General features: G+C 41.5%; 2 protein-coding genes across 3 annotated transcripts in view; one reads left to right on the top strand and one right to left on the bottom strand.

Annotated features, from left to right (window-relative positions):
- The window catches only part of LOC143296901 (small ribosomal subunit protein uS19-like), a 5,238-nt gene extending 463 nt beyond the window's left edge, over positions 1-4,775 (top strand). For both annotated transcript variants that reach the window (XM_076608895.1, XM_076608896.1), the window contains exons 2-5: positions 2,746-2,843; positions 3,378-3,510; positions 4,137-4,238; positions 4,600-4,775. In XM_076608895.1, the coding sequence (XP_076465010.1) occupies positions 2,746-2,843; positions 3,378-3,510; positions 4,137-4,238; positions 4,600-4,713 (447 nt within the window). In that variant the 3' untranslated portion in view covers positions 4,714-4,775. The remainder of the gene's footprint in view (positions 1-2,745; positions 2,844-3,377; positions 3,511-4,136; positions 4,239-4,599) is intronic.
- Positions 4,776-6,425: 1,650 nt separating this feature from the next.
- LOC143296900 (uncharacterized) overlaps positions 6,426-17,500 on the bottom strand; it is a 26,843-nt gene continuing 15,768 nt past the window's right edge. Inside the window, exons 8-10 of the mRNA XM_076608893.1 lie at positions 11,025-11,103; positions 9,227-9,455; positions 6,426-8,512 (exon numbers count right to left, since the gene is read on the bottom strand). Of these exons, the coding sequence (XP_076465008.1) occupies positions 8,255-8,512; positions 9,227-9,455; positions 11,025-11,103 (566 nt within the window). The 3' untranslated portion in view covers positions 6,426-8,254. The remainder of the gene's footprint in view (positions 8,513-9,226; positions 9,456-11,024; positions 11,104-17,500) is intronic.

Genomic DNA, 17,500 nt, shown 5'->3' with positions numbered 1-17,500 from the left:
AACAACTGTAACATGTATCAATTGTCGGTGTGTATTACTTTTTAGCATTCAAACACGAATAGTTTTAATGAATACTATGCGGACTGTCCAGTTTTGATCTTTAGCATGATCTTTATTACCATTCTACCAAGATTGTCAAGTTCGCTCAGATTTACATTTAGTCATTACCCTTTGTCCACAATGCAAGATCTTGATATTTTTTTCAGGTTCGCTTAGCTTTAGCCTTTATCTTTTTTCCATAATGCAAGATCGATATTTTCATTCGCTGATCATGCTCATTATCTCTGCAGTAAAAGCATGGCTGTTGATGCAATATGTTTGATCATGGAATGAAAAGCTGTGTACCAGAGTAAGACATTCTAATTGTACACTTAAAGGACACTGCCACCCAGTGTACTTGCAAACTAAAGCCATGGATTTCTTGAATGTGTGATTTTTATCGCAATAACAGACGCGCATATCTGTAGGCGTTTCAGCCATGTGAGAAATAACTTGCCTAGTTCCACTCTTCTTTGCGTGAAAACTAGTAAAACTCCACTGAAACTTTGATACTGGAAGTTTCTGATTTTGGATAACAATCATTGATCCTGCAGAAGTGAACAACACCAGTTGTTCATGTTACATTTTCAACAGATGAGACTAATAAATTTTCAGGTTTTAGATATGGAGTGATGATCAGGGTCTTTTTGGGGGGGTCAGAGTCGTAAAATATGTAAGGGTGTACATTGATGTCATTGACCAATAAAGGGTTGAGAATGTCCAATAACAAGCTTACTGCTAATTATTTTGAAATGGATTGGATATAGTCAGTGGACAATAAAGTTAGCAATCAATATGGAGACCATTTGAAAACCATGATTTAATAAATAAAGATTATTTGACTGTCCTTAGAAAACCCTTTCCATGAAAAAAGACAGACAGATGTGTGGTAACTTTTGTTTTTTCAGTTTTAAATGGGCTCCAACACCGGATTTGGGGTCTACCAGGTTTGAGGAGTTCGACTCAACAGTAAATGATTTAACTCAGTGGTTAAAGCATATCGTATCTTCCAGTCCGTCTTGTTCACAGACTGCATTTTTCTGCCACATTCTGTTGCACTCTGCTAATTATGTATCTTAGGTGCTGTGACAGGTAATCATACACGTGGTTTTTCTCGCCCGGACACGTGTGAATTTACTGCTGAAGTCACACACTGTCAGAATCTTTTGTCATACTTTCACACATGCTTATTAAAAGGAGGAACAGTTTCATAATCATACATGAAACAGAGCTTGGTGTCATATGTATTGCAGGTGATGTTGAACTTTTTTTTTTTTTTTTTTTTTTTTTTTTTTTTTTTGCACACCTAATACAATTTTTACTTTGAAATTGAAATACTTTCATTATCTTTCAAAAATCACTGAAGTAGTTAGCGTTTACTAGTAAACTGTTGCAGCAAGGCAGAAATGACATTAAACTAGCGTACACATTTCCTACGTTTCATTCAACACGAACCTGGAAGCACAAAGCTACGTGTGACATGGTGGTGTCCGATTTTGTGTAACACAGTTACTTATAGTTCGTTTTTGTAATACAGTACTAATACACAGACCAGTTTTCAAACAATTATGGAATAAGCACTTTCAGTAAGCAGCAAATCACAAAGATAATGCATAAAAATGAATAAATGAAGCTTCTAAACATCTGAAAACAATAAATCAGTACCTGCGTTACACATGACACGAAGTGGTATTGGTCATAGCTGTCCCGATTCAACTCTTTTTCGATTACTTTTTAAAAAATATGGACAAGTCTGCCAATATTTTACATTACAGAAGTAATGAATAATGATAAGGAAACATTTTTTCATTTACCTTAGGTGCCAATGTTCACCATAAACTGTTGAAATAAGTGCATTTTATGAGAGGGGTGGCATCAAAACTTCTAAGCAAAACCTTATGTCAACAAAGGAAGTGTGATATGACATCATTTTTTGAGCTTTTCTCATTTCCTGTTGGGAATTTCTGCGTGAAACGTCACTAGTTTATGTTGTTTGGTAGCTAAATATAGTAGGTTTTCCCCAAAGTAGACTTCCATCAAATGTTGTTGATTTCTGGCTTTTCAAATTTTAAGTATCACCTGCATTACGCTTGCGACACGAAAATTTAAACACCGCATTTTTTTGTCAAACACATTTGAACTGTTTTAGACAATTTCATGCTCTTAGGTCCATTATTCCAATGGATTACATACACTAACCACGCCATCTTCAGCTGATCAAATCTACAAGCAAAGTAGAGGATCGGAGTTGTTCATCAGATTTTGTGACACAAGTAACGTAGTTGTGGCTTCGATTATGCATCCAACAATAAGAATAAAAATATGAAACATGATGCATTTGTGCAGAATAATGTTTAGAAATAAGTTTTCTCATGGTACATAATAAAATTTATTGTTTAAACTTAAGCTTTATACAAGCTGGTGTTGGAGACCACGTTTGTCAGTCTGGTTTTCAGTCACCGTTTTTTGACCGATTTTCGTCATTTGAGCAACATTGCTTAAAATCTAGATGTCCATGCATGTTTTTCTTGATCCTGGCATTTCTTTAATGTTAATGGAAACATTTTATTTTTCAAAAGCCATAATTTCAAGAGAAAACATATGAAGTGGGGGGTACCCCCAACAGTGACCAATACCACGTTTTCTTTAGTCATTCGAATACTACAGTCACAACAGAGTCGATGAAAACAAAACTGTGTTGTACAGGCGGACGAACAAGAATTGGCCGATAAGAAGAAGAAGAGGACCTTCCGCAAGTACACCTTCCGTGGTGTGGACCTGGACCAGCTGCTGGACATGAGCAGGTGAGCAGGAGGGGTGCCACTCACACTTTGTGCACTGCGGGGAGGTGGGCCACCTGTCCTGTGTCATAGTGACTGTGATAGCCCACACAGTCTTTCCTTACTCTCTGGCTGTCCTCACTGGTGTATACAATAGTCCCTTGTATCCATGATGCACTGTTCTGGAGTAGAATTTAAAGAATTTAGTCAAAACATGTGAACATGGGTTTTCATTACAAATTTCACTCACAACAGTCTGGAACATAAGCTGAAGGGACTGACATTAGAAACTAATATTGACAAGTTCAACAGGGTTTTTGAAGAGAGAGCAGGGCTTTTGACTGGTTGGCTTTCAGAACATATGCATGAAATATATGTAGTAGTTTGTATATGTGTGTTGAATTTTAATAGATGTTACCTTTTTGAGATCACGGTATTGAGTAACTAAAAACAGATAATGTTAACAAGATCGGATGATAAGTCCACTGCACCAGAGGCAGAACAGTAACTGGATGGGTAAAAACAGAATGTGTGAACTGAACTGTCTTTGTGTTTCAGTGAGCAGTTGATGGAACTGTTCCACTGCCGTGCCAGACGCCGATTTCTTCGTGGTCTGAAGCGCAAGCCAATGACCTTGATCAAGCGGCTGAGAAAAGCAAAGAAAGAGGCTGGGCCCCTAGAGAAGCCAGAGGTAAGAAAATTGCATCCTTGTGTTGCAAAGAAAAACAGCATTGGAACCATAGTTTGGACATTTTGTCTGCAGCAACCTTGTGTCGATTCACCCAAGTTTTCCTGATTTAAGAAAGAAAAAAATACTTGGAAAAACCTAAAATTGATGATTTCCTAGGCTTGATCACTGAAGCCCACCAGCACCCAGTAAAAACTTGCAGTGCCGTGATGTCAAGTGCTTGATAAAACTCTCAGCAAATGTGGAGGCTACCATGTTTACTGTAGAAACTCTTATATCGCTAGAACGTTATTTCCATTTTTTTCTGTCATTCCTGCTCTTGGCCGAGAAGAAGAAAAAAAACCGTGTCAATACATGCTGTAGTTTGGAAAATATAAATTTCTGAAGTTTCAAAGTGAAACGACTTCTTAAAACGACCAGCCTCAGTTTTAGGTGTCCTATTGTGGAAGGAAAATCTGATTTCAAGGAATACACTGCACAGGACTTTGTGACTGTGCACCGACAAGAAGTAGTGCAGACCAGGGAGAATCATAGATATCAGTATCATTTAGTGCTTTTATTCTCTTCTTGTTTGGGGATGAAAAAGTCTTGAGGTTGTGCAGTAGTTGAGTGTTGTGTGTGCTGTGCAGGTGGTGAAGACTCACCTGCGTGACATGATTGTGGTGCCCGAGATGATTGGCAGCATTGTGGGTGTGTACAACGGCAAGACCTTCAACCAGGTGGAAATCAAGGTGAGCTGTTGTCTTCAGTTTGCACTTGTGTTGGTCTCTGCACAGCTGTCAGCCATTACTGTTCTTGAGTGAATTGTTTCATTCAACTGAATTTACACTATTAAAATAAGATTTTTCTTCTCTTTTTTTTTTTTTCTCTTTTTTTTTTTTTTTTTTTTTTTACAATTTGTTGAATTATGTAGCTGAGGCATATGGGGGGTGATAATGATAGTGGCCATGAAATACAGAGTTAACCATTGTAGCTTGCTCTAGTTTGACACAAAAAAACTCGGCCAAACTGGGAGTGCTGTTATCACGGTTGAGTAATTATGGTAGTAATTCCATTTATGAATGTGACAGTCATGTGTGTGTGTGTCGACAGCCGGAAATGATCGGACACTACCTGGGAGAGTTCTCCATCACATACAAACCTGTGAAGCACGGTCGTCCAGGTATTGGTGCCACCCACTCCTCCAGATTCATCCCTCTGAAGTAAAACTGTCACATTGTCACCACCTCCATGTGAACGTTCCAGCACAATAAAAGGATGTTCAATTATTTTGAGTTTTTGTGTGTTTGTTTGTGTGGCTTTGTAACACATGCAAATGCAGTCAGGATTCATGTCCATAATTTTTTTTGTTTCCATGAAATCTGTGTGTTCCCTCCCAGCAGTAAGGTGCAGGTTCAACATCAATGTTTAATTGCAGTCTTTCTATACGTGAAATTTGATCCCTGAATATATTAGAAATTAAATTTCATCTTCTCTTAGTCTTACTCTCTTTTTAAAAAGAAAAAAGCAATGAACAATATATAACTTCAAATGTTATCCGAAGTCATGCATGCAGATCAAATATGCATGTTAAAGATACTGTTAACCACATCAGCGTTCCGTGGGGAATGGAAACAAGAACATACCCAGCATGCACATCCCTGCCTACATGGTGGGGTAAATGAACAAAACAGTCATACAGGTAAGGTGTTCCATGACTGTCTGTATGTTTGCTTGGCTGAAATCTGATTGAATGACGCTGGAAACATGGTTAGTGCCCAGTGGCAGCCATGGGTTGGCTCTACCCAGGTAGGCAGCCTATTGTGCAAATGACCCTGTGTTTGTAAAGCATTTGTAAATAGTTTGGTCTCCGACAGAGGACAGCTGCTATATAACTTTTTATAAGTATCTATATCAATCGATTTAAATGAAATAATTGCAAATTAACAGTAGTATAAATGCATATGCTTCTCGTTTGCACTAAATCGGAATACTAACAATAGAAATGACCAAATTATCTATATTATCATTGTCAACTGTATTTCAAAAAAGGTTGACTTGTCCATACCTTGAATGACTGTCCAACCGATACAGGCAGGGTTGAACCCATACATGTTCAGTTCCGAAGCAAGCAGACAAATCCCCACTGCTGCGGCACATCTGACATTTTACTGAATGTAATACTGAAGGCAATGTCAACGTTTTCTTCTTTGTGCGATGAATAGATGTGATTATATTGGACATAATGGCGCCCTTTAAATCAAGGTGGTTGTGTTTTTTTTTATGTTTTTTTTTTTTTATTATGTCTTGATTCTTTTTATTTTGACGGTAAAGGAGACATTGCCATCGCTTCACAGCACATCACAACACATGGTAGATCTCTGTTGATCTGCACGAACCAGTCAACGGGCTGCCGAAGAAACAATCACTTCAATTTTTCTTATGTGTTCATTCAGTGTCCACTTCAGGATACTGATATACAGTAAATACCTGGATGGTGTAGTTAGTTTCACTGTATGTGTTCTGTCCAGAATTTGTATTTCTTTCCTTTTAATTGTGAACAAGAAAAACGAACTCACGTCTTCTCACCAAACACAATCTTCCTTCCAGCAAGTCATTGAGAAACGGCTTTTAGAATTTTCAGATTTCGGAAGGCACTTTAGCGAAAGTGTAAATGATACAGAAATACTGCTTAATTCGGGAAACTTAAACCTATTATTGGTTTTGGCAAAGTATTTCCAGAGAAAATGGCAATGTGAAAGAATTAAGTCAAAAATCGAGGAAAGCATGTAACTTCTGCAGAAAATTTCTGTAAAACACAAAAACCAGGTCACCACATAGTGCACTCTTCCCTGTGATAAGGGAGGCATTGGTAAAAATTGTAAACTGAAGTGAAATTTTAAATTTTTTAAATGAAGGCATACACACACATTTCATAATTTGTGGGGTGGTAATAAATGTTTAATAGAAAAGAAACGATTACAATTAACCTTCACTGGCTATCGTGGGTCATACACGACCCAGAAGGGTACAAAAACGCAAATATCTCAGCAAATTCTTAATATTTTTCTACAAAATTTCAGAAATGCTTCCTACACCTAAAAGCCAAACTTTTGCCAAAAAATGAAAAAAAAATTCATAAATTAGTTGAGTAATAAAAGGCATATGACCCATGCTTTTTAAAGAGGAAAAAATGTGGTCACCCCTCGAAAGTTTGTGTGGGTCATGCATGACCGATACCTTTTTAATAATGATTTCAGAAGGTTCAATTTGCAATTAGTGAAGGGAAATGAAGTTTTACTTTCAATAGCCCTTCTATCCCTTTCTGTAACAGCATGTACCTGTGTGACTGAATATCTTTGATTGTGCGTGTATAGGATGCTATGAGTCATATCTCTGTCTCTCTCTCTGTCTCTCTCTCTCTCTTTGGATGTGCATGTGGTTTTATGCGTTTGTGTGATCAGTTGTGTGTGTGAATGTGTGAGCATGTGTTTCTTCTGGGTGTATGTGTTTGTGCGAGTCTGTGTGTGCATGTACAAGCGCATGTGTGTGTAATCAGTTGTTACAATATGTTTTCCTTTTCTATATTTTGTTATAAGCTTTGGAGGAATATACAGGTTTTTGTCTCTTTACAAAGTATGGGTCATGCATAACCTACACACGCTTTGGAGGAACATACAGGTTTTTGTCTCATTAAAAGTATGGGTTGTGGACAACCCACATGAGCTGCTGTGTGTAGCCAAAAGCGAAGGTTAAACAAGAGCTCTCTTACATGCTTTCATATACCATAATTGCAACGTGTCCAATAACAGCATTTCTATGATGATTACTTCACATGCACAAAATCATACGCACACCACACAAACCCTTTTCTTTCTCCCTACCCTCTCCATCACCACAGCACACATCATGTTAAGCAGTACAAAACGTGGCTGCTGCAGTGCCAGTGCTTTCATTCTTGACAACCAATCATCCCATTCTCCAGGCAATAAGACACCAATGACAACCCAATCATCCCATTCTCCAGGCAGTAAGACACCAATGACAACCCTCCAGGCAATAAGACACTAATGACAACCCAATCATCCCATTCTCCAGGCAATAAGACACCAATGACGACCCAATCATCCCCTTCTCCAGGCAATAAGACACCAATAACAAAGCAATCAATCACAAAGCAAATGGAGGGGAAAAAAATTCTTACAATGATGGTCAGAGCCTTAATCTGAATATATCCATCTGAAAGGAGAGAGATAGTAGGGAAGTAAACAGTGGTGGTAATTAATAAACAGTGAGGCCAGATCAAATGATTAACAAATAGTGATAACTCCCCCCACACACAAGGTACATAACTTCAAGCCAATGCTGCTTACGCTACCAATTCAGCTAGCACACAGGTAAATAAAAGGTACATTGGAACAAACCCAGACACTTTCCCCAAAAAGGATGCGCCAGGCTTACTCTTATACTGATCATTTTACATGTGCACACAGCAGCAAAGACAGAAGAAATCTTCAACTATAAATTAGCTTGACACTTCCCCCAAAAAGGAAGCACCAGGGTTGTTCTTATACTGATCATTTGACATGTGCACACAGCAGCAAAGACAGAAGAAACATAAATTAGCTTGACACTTCTCCCAAAAAGGATTTGGAAGCACCAGGCTTGTTCTTATACTGATCATTTGACATGTGCACACAGCAGCAATGACAGAAGAAATCTTCAAACACAAATTAGCTTGAGTGGTGGTAAACCATATAAACTCCAATCAAAAAGCATGGTCAGTAGAGGTGTAGTGGCCATTAGGGGTGTCGGTGTGGGCAGTGTCGGCTGACTGCAGCTTGTCCAGGGCCTGCCTCAGCGACTTGGTGGTCAGCTGGCCCAGCACCTCCTTGATGTCCTTCACCTCTGACCCTGACCCCGCCGCCTTGCGCAGGGAAGTCTCCATGTCCGGGTCACTGCGCAGACCGTTGGCCACCAGCTCCACCAGGCGGCTCCTTCCTGATTGGCTGCTGGTGGACCGGGCCTGCAAGGGGCATGGGGCACTATCAGGGTGAAAGTCTGAATTATTTCAGGTGAAATGATTGATTAAGTCATTGGCTTTATGGGACACAGGACACTGTTGATGAAAGTCTGAGTTCTTTGGGGTGCAGGACACTTTCTGGTAAAAAGTCTTTATTTCTTGAAGGTGAGCTGGATAGATGGTTGTTGGCTTAATGTGTCAACAACAAAGGTTTCCCTGTGGCGTTTTTTGGGGGGTGGTTTGTTTTGTTTTTTCAATAACATTTATATCTTTTTAAATAGATTGTATTCACACTCACAGCTAAAACCTATGACACGCACATCCTGAAATCAAGGGTTTCTGGAAAAAAAATACATGTGAATGGACCAGCATAGCAGAAAACTAAGAAAGATTATGACAGAAAGAAAAGTCCAGAAAAAAAGCAACAGAAAAGGTTAAATTTATAGCACTGAATTTCCAGAAGGTGGAGATTCTATTTTAAATAAAGAGTCCTTAGCATTCCTACAAGTGGGAAAATTGTTAGTTTATTACATCATTGTGTTCTACGTTCTGTTCAAAACCGCCATGGTTGTCCTTTGTGTCCTTATTGTCCTTTGTGTCCTTATTGTGCTGGAGAAGCAAAACCTAAACAAAACACTTTTGTTGTGAATTCACTTGTCTAATACAGTTGAATCGGACATAATCATGAGCTGCTGTGTTGTTAGTCACCAGCCATACCTCGCTCTCTGCCTTCCTGGCAGGCAGGGGACGTTTCTGGTTGCCCTGGCGCACCCTGCGTGCCTCCTTCTGACGGAAGGCCTCTTCCAGTTCATCCCGCTCAGCAAAGGCAGGGTTTTTGTAGAAAAAGGGCTGGTACTTGTTGGGTCGGCCGACCAATGGCTCCCTGTCCATATGGTTCATTGCTTCTCTCTTCCTCTCTTTTTTCAAGTGACGCTGCTTCATACAGCTGCAATAACATTTAGCTCTGGTCATTGTACAGTGTGTAAGTCTTTGAAATAATATAATGAGCAAGTTGTCATGTACAGCTTCCTGCACATTCTCTCTCTTCTCTCCTCCCACCCTCCCTCTCTGTGTTTACCCAGTCTAAAGAAGATTAACTGCAACAATAGGAAAGAAACTCAACTGCAACAATAGGTTATTTACATCATTTACAAAGAAGGTTAACTGCAACGATTTTAGGTACTTTTCAGACTTGTTTATATTACTTACGTTTCCATTCTCAGTCTATCACATGGATTCCTCAGTTAACTCAAAACTCACCTCTTCCTTTTCCATTCTGAGACACAATCCTAGTGACTAATGTGCTTCTTGAACATCTGCTTGTTGTATACATTTGCATGCAAGCATTAGGGTGTGTCTGCTCTTGTTTTTGCATGGTATGGCTTATTTATGAATGTATTATTATTTCATATACGCATTAGCCCAGTCAAATTCTCTTATTGCTGATTGCTTATTTCTCCCTTAATATACCAACCTGACAGAATGGTAATAAAGCATAGTTTTCTTACAACCACCTAACTGGAACAGTCAAAATGCCAAGCCATGAGTGCATATGTATTAAAAAACAGCATGTTATGCCTAATAAAGGAATGGGCACAACAGCCAAAGTGTTAGTGTTGAATTTTCAATCTGTGGGTCCTGGATTTGATCTCAGTATTGGTGCCTGGTGGTGTACGGGTGGAGATCCAGTGTCCCAAGTCAGCAAATGTGCTGACCTCCATACAGCCCCCTACATTCTCCCTGCCCCCTTTTCTCTTTCTCTCTTTACTTTTTCTTTGTATACGCATGTAAAAGATCAAATACACAAGCCAAAGAATGAAAGATACCATAATCTATGTCTGTGTTCTGTGTTATGGAAACAAGCAAGAACACATCTATTATGCACACCCCCATATACACAGAATAGCTGTCGAAATGGTTAGGTACAATAGCCGTACACATAAAAGCCTGTTCATAAATGTGAGTGACTATGGGAGTTGCACCCTATAAATGCAGAAAAAAAGGCTCATCACAGAATTTTACACTAGGAATCAGTAATGTGTGCTTTGAGTCTCTAACTTATTACATTCATGCAGGTTGAACACTGACACCCAACTCAGGTGATCCTGATCTAACACTGCATTGACAACACCAGAAGAAGAAAGCATTAAGATGGGCAGCAAGAATGCCTTTTGTTTTTTTGTTGGTGTCCATAATTTCAAGTCAAACACAACACAGGCAACCATTAAAAATCACTGGTGATATTCAATGTAAGTAAATAAATAAAATAACTATAGTAAAATCATAAGATGCAACAATCAACCTATTCCCCCCCCCCACCCACCCCCCAACACCCCCTCCACCCCCAAGACAGCTTGGATAAAGCTTTATGCTCGCTCTCTCAAGTACATTCATACATCATATTTGCAGCTAATTCCTTGTTCGCTGGATCACTTGTGCACAGCTGATATATGTAAAAATACCCTATTTCCAATAAAACACAGATTGAGTAGTAAGACGGGAATGGAAAATGTACCAGGTGCAACACATCAGCAGGAGGAGGAGAACCAAGACCAACAAAATGGCAGCCAGACCTGTTGTCGCCATTCTCACATCTGAAAAACAGAAACAACGATACATGCACAATTGTGAGTATAACATTTCGTTAAGTTTAGAAAAGAGGTTGAAGGTCCCATATAGGCTTTTAGTGAATTCATATCCACTGTGTCTGGATCTCTGCACAGGGAGGTGGAGCTCAGTCCTCTTCTTCAGCCACTTTTTAACTCTCTCCATACGAACGGCGAAAGAGACGACGTTAACAGCGTTTCACCCCAATTACCATCATCAAAATATTGCAAGCGGAAGGCTCTTATACTGAAGAGGTGAATGTTGACAAAGAGTACCACAATTCTGACGACGGGAGCTAAAGGTTGGGTCATTGAGACACCCACTGGACATCCGAGGGGTCTGTGTAGAGGAGAAGAGAGGACTGGCCGTACTGAGTGAGTTAACCCTCTCAAACCAAATAAAGGTTTCCAGTCACACCTGGGTTAAGGAGAAAATTCTGAGTGAAGTGTCTTTCCCAAGGACAAAAACACCATGCCGAAACAGGGCCTCAAACCCTGATCTTTGGTGCTCTCTGGATGAGAAGTCCAATGCTTGCCAGTTCTGCCACGGTGCCCCCTTCATACAGTTGAGTAGGTATGTAATCCACACGGCTTTTTAAAAGAAAAAATGTACTCAAATCATCACTGAAAACTGAAACAGTATCACATTCAGTTTGTAATGGGGTTTTTTTTTTCTTTCACAGAGCCACAAAGCCAACACAAAAGCACAAATGTTTGAAGCACAGTCAGAACTATGGACAAAAAATACTGGATAAAAGAAATAACATCATCCCCACCCCTGATGCCCCAGCAACAAGGTGACAGACTTTGAGAGCAGACACAAAGTCACTTCAGTACAGAGCAGACACATAGTCACTTCAGTACAGACACAGTCACTTCAGTACAGACACAGTCACTTCAGTACAGACACAGTCACTTCAGTACAGAGCAGACACACAGTCACTTCAGTACAGACACAGTCACTTCAGTACAGAGCAGACACAGTCACTTCAGTACAGAGCAGACACATAGTCACTTCAGTACAGACACAGTCACTTCAGTACAGAGCAGACACACAGTCACTTCAGTACAGACACAGTCACTTCAGTACAGAGCAGACACAGTCACTTCAGTACAGACACAGTCACTTCAGTACAGAGCAGACACAGTCACTTCAGTACAGAGCAGACACACAGTCACTTCAGTACAGAGCAGACACAGTCACTTCAGTACAGACACAGTCACTTCAGTACAGACACAGTCACTTCAGTACAGAGCAGACACAGTCACTTCAGTACAGACACAGTCACTTCAGTACAGAGCAGACACAAAGTCACTTCAGTACAGAGCAGACACAGTCACTTCAGTACAGAGCAGACACACAGTCACTTCAGTACAGACACAGTCACTTCAGTACAGACACAGTCACTTCAGTACAGAGCAGACACACAGTCACTTCAGTACAGACACAGTCACTTCAGTACAGAGCAGACACAGTCACTTCAGTACAGACACAGTCACTTCAGTACAGACACAGTCACTTCAGTACAGAGCAGACACAGTCACTTCAGTACAGACACAGTCACTTCAGTACAGACACAGTCACTTCAGTACAGAGCAGACACACAGTCACTTCAGTACAGACACAGTCACTTCAGTACAGAGCAGACACAGTCACTTCAGTACAGAGCAGACACACAGTCACTTCAGTACAGACACAGTCACTTCAGTACAGAGCAGACACAAAGTCACTTCAGTACAGAGCAGACACAGTCACTTCAGTACAGAGCAGACACAGTCACTTCAGTACAGAGCAGACACAGTCACTTCAGTACAGAGCAGACACAAAGTCACTTCAGTACAGAGCAGACACATAGTCACTTCAGTACAGAGCAGACACAAAGTCACTTCAGTACAGAGCAGACACAGTCACTTCAGTACAGAGCAGACACAAAGTCACTTCAGTACAGAGCAGACACATAGTCACTTCAGTACAGAGCAGACACAAAGTCACTTCAGTACAGAGCAGACACATAGTCACTTCAGTACAGACGCAGTCACTTCAGTACAGAGCAGACACAGTCACTTCAGTACAGAGCAGACACACAGTCACTTCAGTACAGACACAGTCACTTCAGTACAGAGCAGACACAGTCACTTCAGTACAGACACAGTCACTTCAGTACAGAGCAGACACAGTCACTTCAGTACAGAGCAGACACACAGTCACTTCAGTACAGACACAGTCACTTCAGTACAGAGCAGACACAGTCACTTCAGTACAGAGCAGACACACAGTCACTTCAGTACAGACACAGTCACTTCAGTACAGAGCAGACACAGTCACTTCAGTACAGACACAGTCACTTCAGTACAGAGCAGACACAGTCACTTCAGTACAGAGCAGATACAGTCACTTCAGTACAGAGCAGACACTTCAGTACAGAGCAGACACAGTCACTTCAGTACAGACACAGTCACTTCAGTACAGAGCAGACACAGTCACTTCAGTACAGACACAGTCACTTCAGTACAGAGCAGACACAGACACTTCAGTACAGACACAGACACTTCAGTACAGAGCAGACACAGTCACTTCAGTACAGAGCAGACACAGTCACTTCAGTACAGACACAGTCACTTCAGTACAGACACAGTCACTTCAGTACAGAGCAGACACAGTCACTTCAGTACAGACACAGTCACTTCAGTACAGACACAGTCACTTCAGTACAGAGCAGACACAGTCACTTCAGTACAGACACAGTCACTTCAGTACAGACACAGTCACTTCAGTACAGAGCAGACACAGTCACTTCAGTACAGACACAGTCACTTCAGTACAGAGCAGACACAGTCACTTCAGTACAGAGCAGACACAGTCACTTCAGTACAGAGCAGACACAGTCACTTCAGTACAGACACAGTCACTTCAGTACAGAGCAGACACAGTCACTTCAGTACAGAGCAGACACAGTCACTTCAGTACAGACACAGTCACTTCAGTACAGAGCAGACAGTCACTTCAGTACAGAGCAGACACAGTCACTTCAGTACAGAGCAGACACAGTCACTTCAGTACAGACACAGTCACTTCAGTACAGAGCAGACACAGACACTTCAGTACAGACACAGTCACTTCAGTACAGAGCAGACACAGACACTTCAGTACAGAGCAGACACAGTCACTTCAGTACAGACACAGTCACTTCAGTACAGAGCAGACACAGTCACTTCAGTACAGAGCAGACACAGTCACTTCAGTACAGACACAGTCACTTCAGTACAGAGCAGACACACAGTCACTTCAGTACAGACACAGTCACTTCAGTACAGAGCAGACACACAGTCACTTCAGTACAGACACAGTCACTTCAGTACAGAGCAGACACACAGTCACTTCAGTACAGAGCAGACACACAGTCACTTCAGTACAGACACAGTCACTTCAGTACAGACACAGTCACTTCAGTACAGAGCAGACACACAGTCACTTCAGTACAGAGCAGACACACAGTCACTTCAGTACAGACACAGTCACTTCAGTACAGACACAGTCACTTCAGTACAGAGCAGACAGTCACTTCAGTACAGAGCAGACACAGTCACTTCAGTACAGAGCAGACACAGTCACTTCAGTACAGAGCAGACACAGTCACTTCAGTACAGACACAGTCACTTCAGTACAGACACAGTCACTTCAGTACAGAGCAGACACAGTCACTTCAGTACAGAGCAGACACAGTCACTTCAGTACAGACACAGTCACTTCAGTACAGAGCAGACACAGTCACTTCAGTACAGAGCAGACACAGTCACTTCAGTACAGACACAGTCACTTCAGTACAGACACAGTCACTTCAGAGCAGACACAGTCACTTCAGTACAGAGCAGACACAGTCACTTCAGTACAGACACAGTCACTTCAGTACAGACACAGTCACTTCAGTACAGAGCAGACACAGTCACTTCAGTACAGACACAGTCACTTCAGTACAGACACAGTCACTTCAGTACAGAGCAGACACAGTCACTTCAGTACAGACACAGTCACTTCAGTACAGAGCAGACACACAGTCACTTAAGTACAGAGCAGACACAGTCACTTCAGTACAGACACAGTCACTTCAGTACAGAGCAGACACAGTCACTTCAGTACAGACACAGTCACTTCAGTACAGAGCAGACACACAGTCACTTCAGTACAGAGCAGACACAGTCACTTCAGTACAGAGCAGACACACAGTCACTTCAGTACAGAGCAGACACAGTCACTTCAGTACAGACACAGTCACTTCAGTACAGAGCAGACACAGTCACTTCAGTACAGAGCAGACACAGTCACTTCAGTACAGACACAGTCACTTCAGTACAGAGCAGACACACAGTCACTTCAGTACAGAGCAGACACAGTCACTTCAGTACAGAGCAGACACACAGTCACTTCAGTACAGAGCAGACACAGTCACTTCAGTACAGACACAGTCACTTCAGTACAGAGCAGACACACAGTCACTTCAGTACAGAGCAGACGCAGTCACTTCAGTACAGAGCAGACACAGTCACTTCAGTACAGACACAGTCACTTCAGTACAGACACAGTCACTTCAGTACAGAGCAGACACAGTCACTTCAGTACAGAGCAGACACAGTCACTTCAGTACAGAGCAGACACAGTCACTTCAGTACAGACACAGTCACTTCAGTACAGAGCAGACACAGTCACTTCAGTACAGACACAGTCACTTCAGTACAGACACAGTCACTTCAGTACAGAGCAGACACACAGTCAGAGCAGACGCAGTCACTTCAGTACAGAGCAGACACAGTCACTTCAGTACAGAGCAGACACAGTCACTTCAGTACAGAGCAGACACAGTCACTTCAGTACAGAGCAGACGCAGTCACTTCAGTACAGAGCAGACACAGTCACTTCAGTACAGAGCAGACACACAGTCACTTCAGTACAGACACAGTCACTTCAGTACAGAGCAGACGCAGTCACTTCAGTACAGAGCAGACGCAGTCACTTCAGTACAGAGCAGACACAGTCACTTCAGTACAGACACAGTCACTTCAGTACAGAGCAGACAGTCACTTCAGTACAGACACAGTCACTTCAGTACAGAGCAGACACACAGTCACTTCAGTACAGAGCAGACGCAGTCACTTCAGTACAGAGCAGACACAGTCACTTCAGTACAGACACAGTCACTTCAGTACAGACACAGTCACTTCAGTACAGAGCAGACACAGTCACTTCAGTACAGACACAGTCACTTCAGTACAGACACAGTCACTTCAGTACAGAGCAGACACAGTCACTTCAGTACAGACACAGTCACTTCAGTACAGACACACAGTCACTTCAGTACAGAGCAGACACAGTCACTTCAGTACAGACACAGTCACTTCAGTACAGAGCAGACAGTCACTTCAGTACAGACACAGTCACTTCAGTACAGACACAGTCACTTCAGTACAGAGCAGACGCAGTCACTTCAGTACAGAGCAGACAGTCACTTCAGTACAGAGCAGACAGTCACTTCAGTACAGAGCAGACGCAGTCACTTCAGTACAGAGCAGACACACAGTCACTTCAGTACAGAGCAGACGCAGTCACTTCAGTACAGAGCAGACGCAGTCACTTCAGTACAGACACAGTCACTTCAGTACAGAGCAGACAGTCACTTCAGTACAGAGCAGACACAGTCACTTCAGTACAGAGCAAACACAGTCACTTCAGTACAGACATAGTCACTTCAGTACAGACACAGTCACTTCAGTACAGAGCAGACGCAGTCACTTCAGTACAGAGCAGACACACAGTCACTTCAGTACAGACACAGTCACTTCAGTACAGAGCAGACACAGTCACTTCAGTACAGAGCAGACACACAGTCACTTCAGTACAGAGCAGACACAGTCACTTCAGTACAGAGCAGACACACAGTCACTTCAGTACAGAGCAGACACAGTCACTTCATCCATAAGGATGGTTTTATGCTTCAATGAAATTAAAGACTCACTGGCTTAAAGCTTTGTTCTCACAAAACTCTCTCACACTGCCAGTCGTTGGTGTGTGTGTGTAATGAATCAGACAACAAATCAGCAGTTTTAGGTCTGTCTGCCTGTTTTTTAGGGTGTTGATGTCTGTTTTTTTAAGGAGTTGATTTCTGGAAGCAAGTTTATTTTCTTACACAAATGGAACTGCATTATCAGTCTATGCAAATATATGACACACAATACAAGAGAAAACGTTTGTGTGAAACTGAAAAACCTTTATATAACACAAATTTCAAGTTTGTGGAATGTTCATATTAAATGATTAAAAATGTTCTGTTTTGCATATGTCAAATTCTAATAATGTAAAATCTGAAGACTAAAATGAAATAAAACCTTGTGT

The sequence above is a fragment of the Babylonia areolata genome, chromosome 22, assembly GCF_041734735.1.
Source record: "Babylonia areolata isolate BAREFJ2019XMU chromosome 22, ASM4173473v1, whole genome shotgun sequence".
Taxonomy (NCBI): Eukaryota; Metazoa; Mollusca; class Gastropoda; order Neogastropoda; family Buccinidae; genus Babylonia; species Babylonia areolata.
The sequence above is the reverse complement of the archived record's forward strand: the minus strand, read 5'-3'. Positions and strand labels throughout refer to the sequence as shown.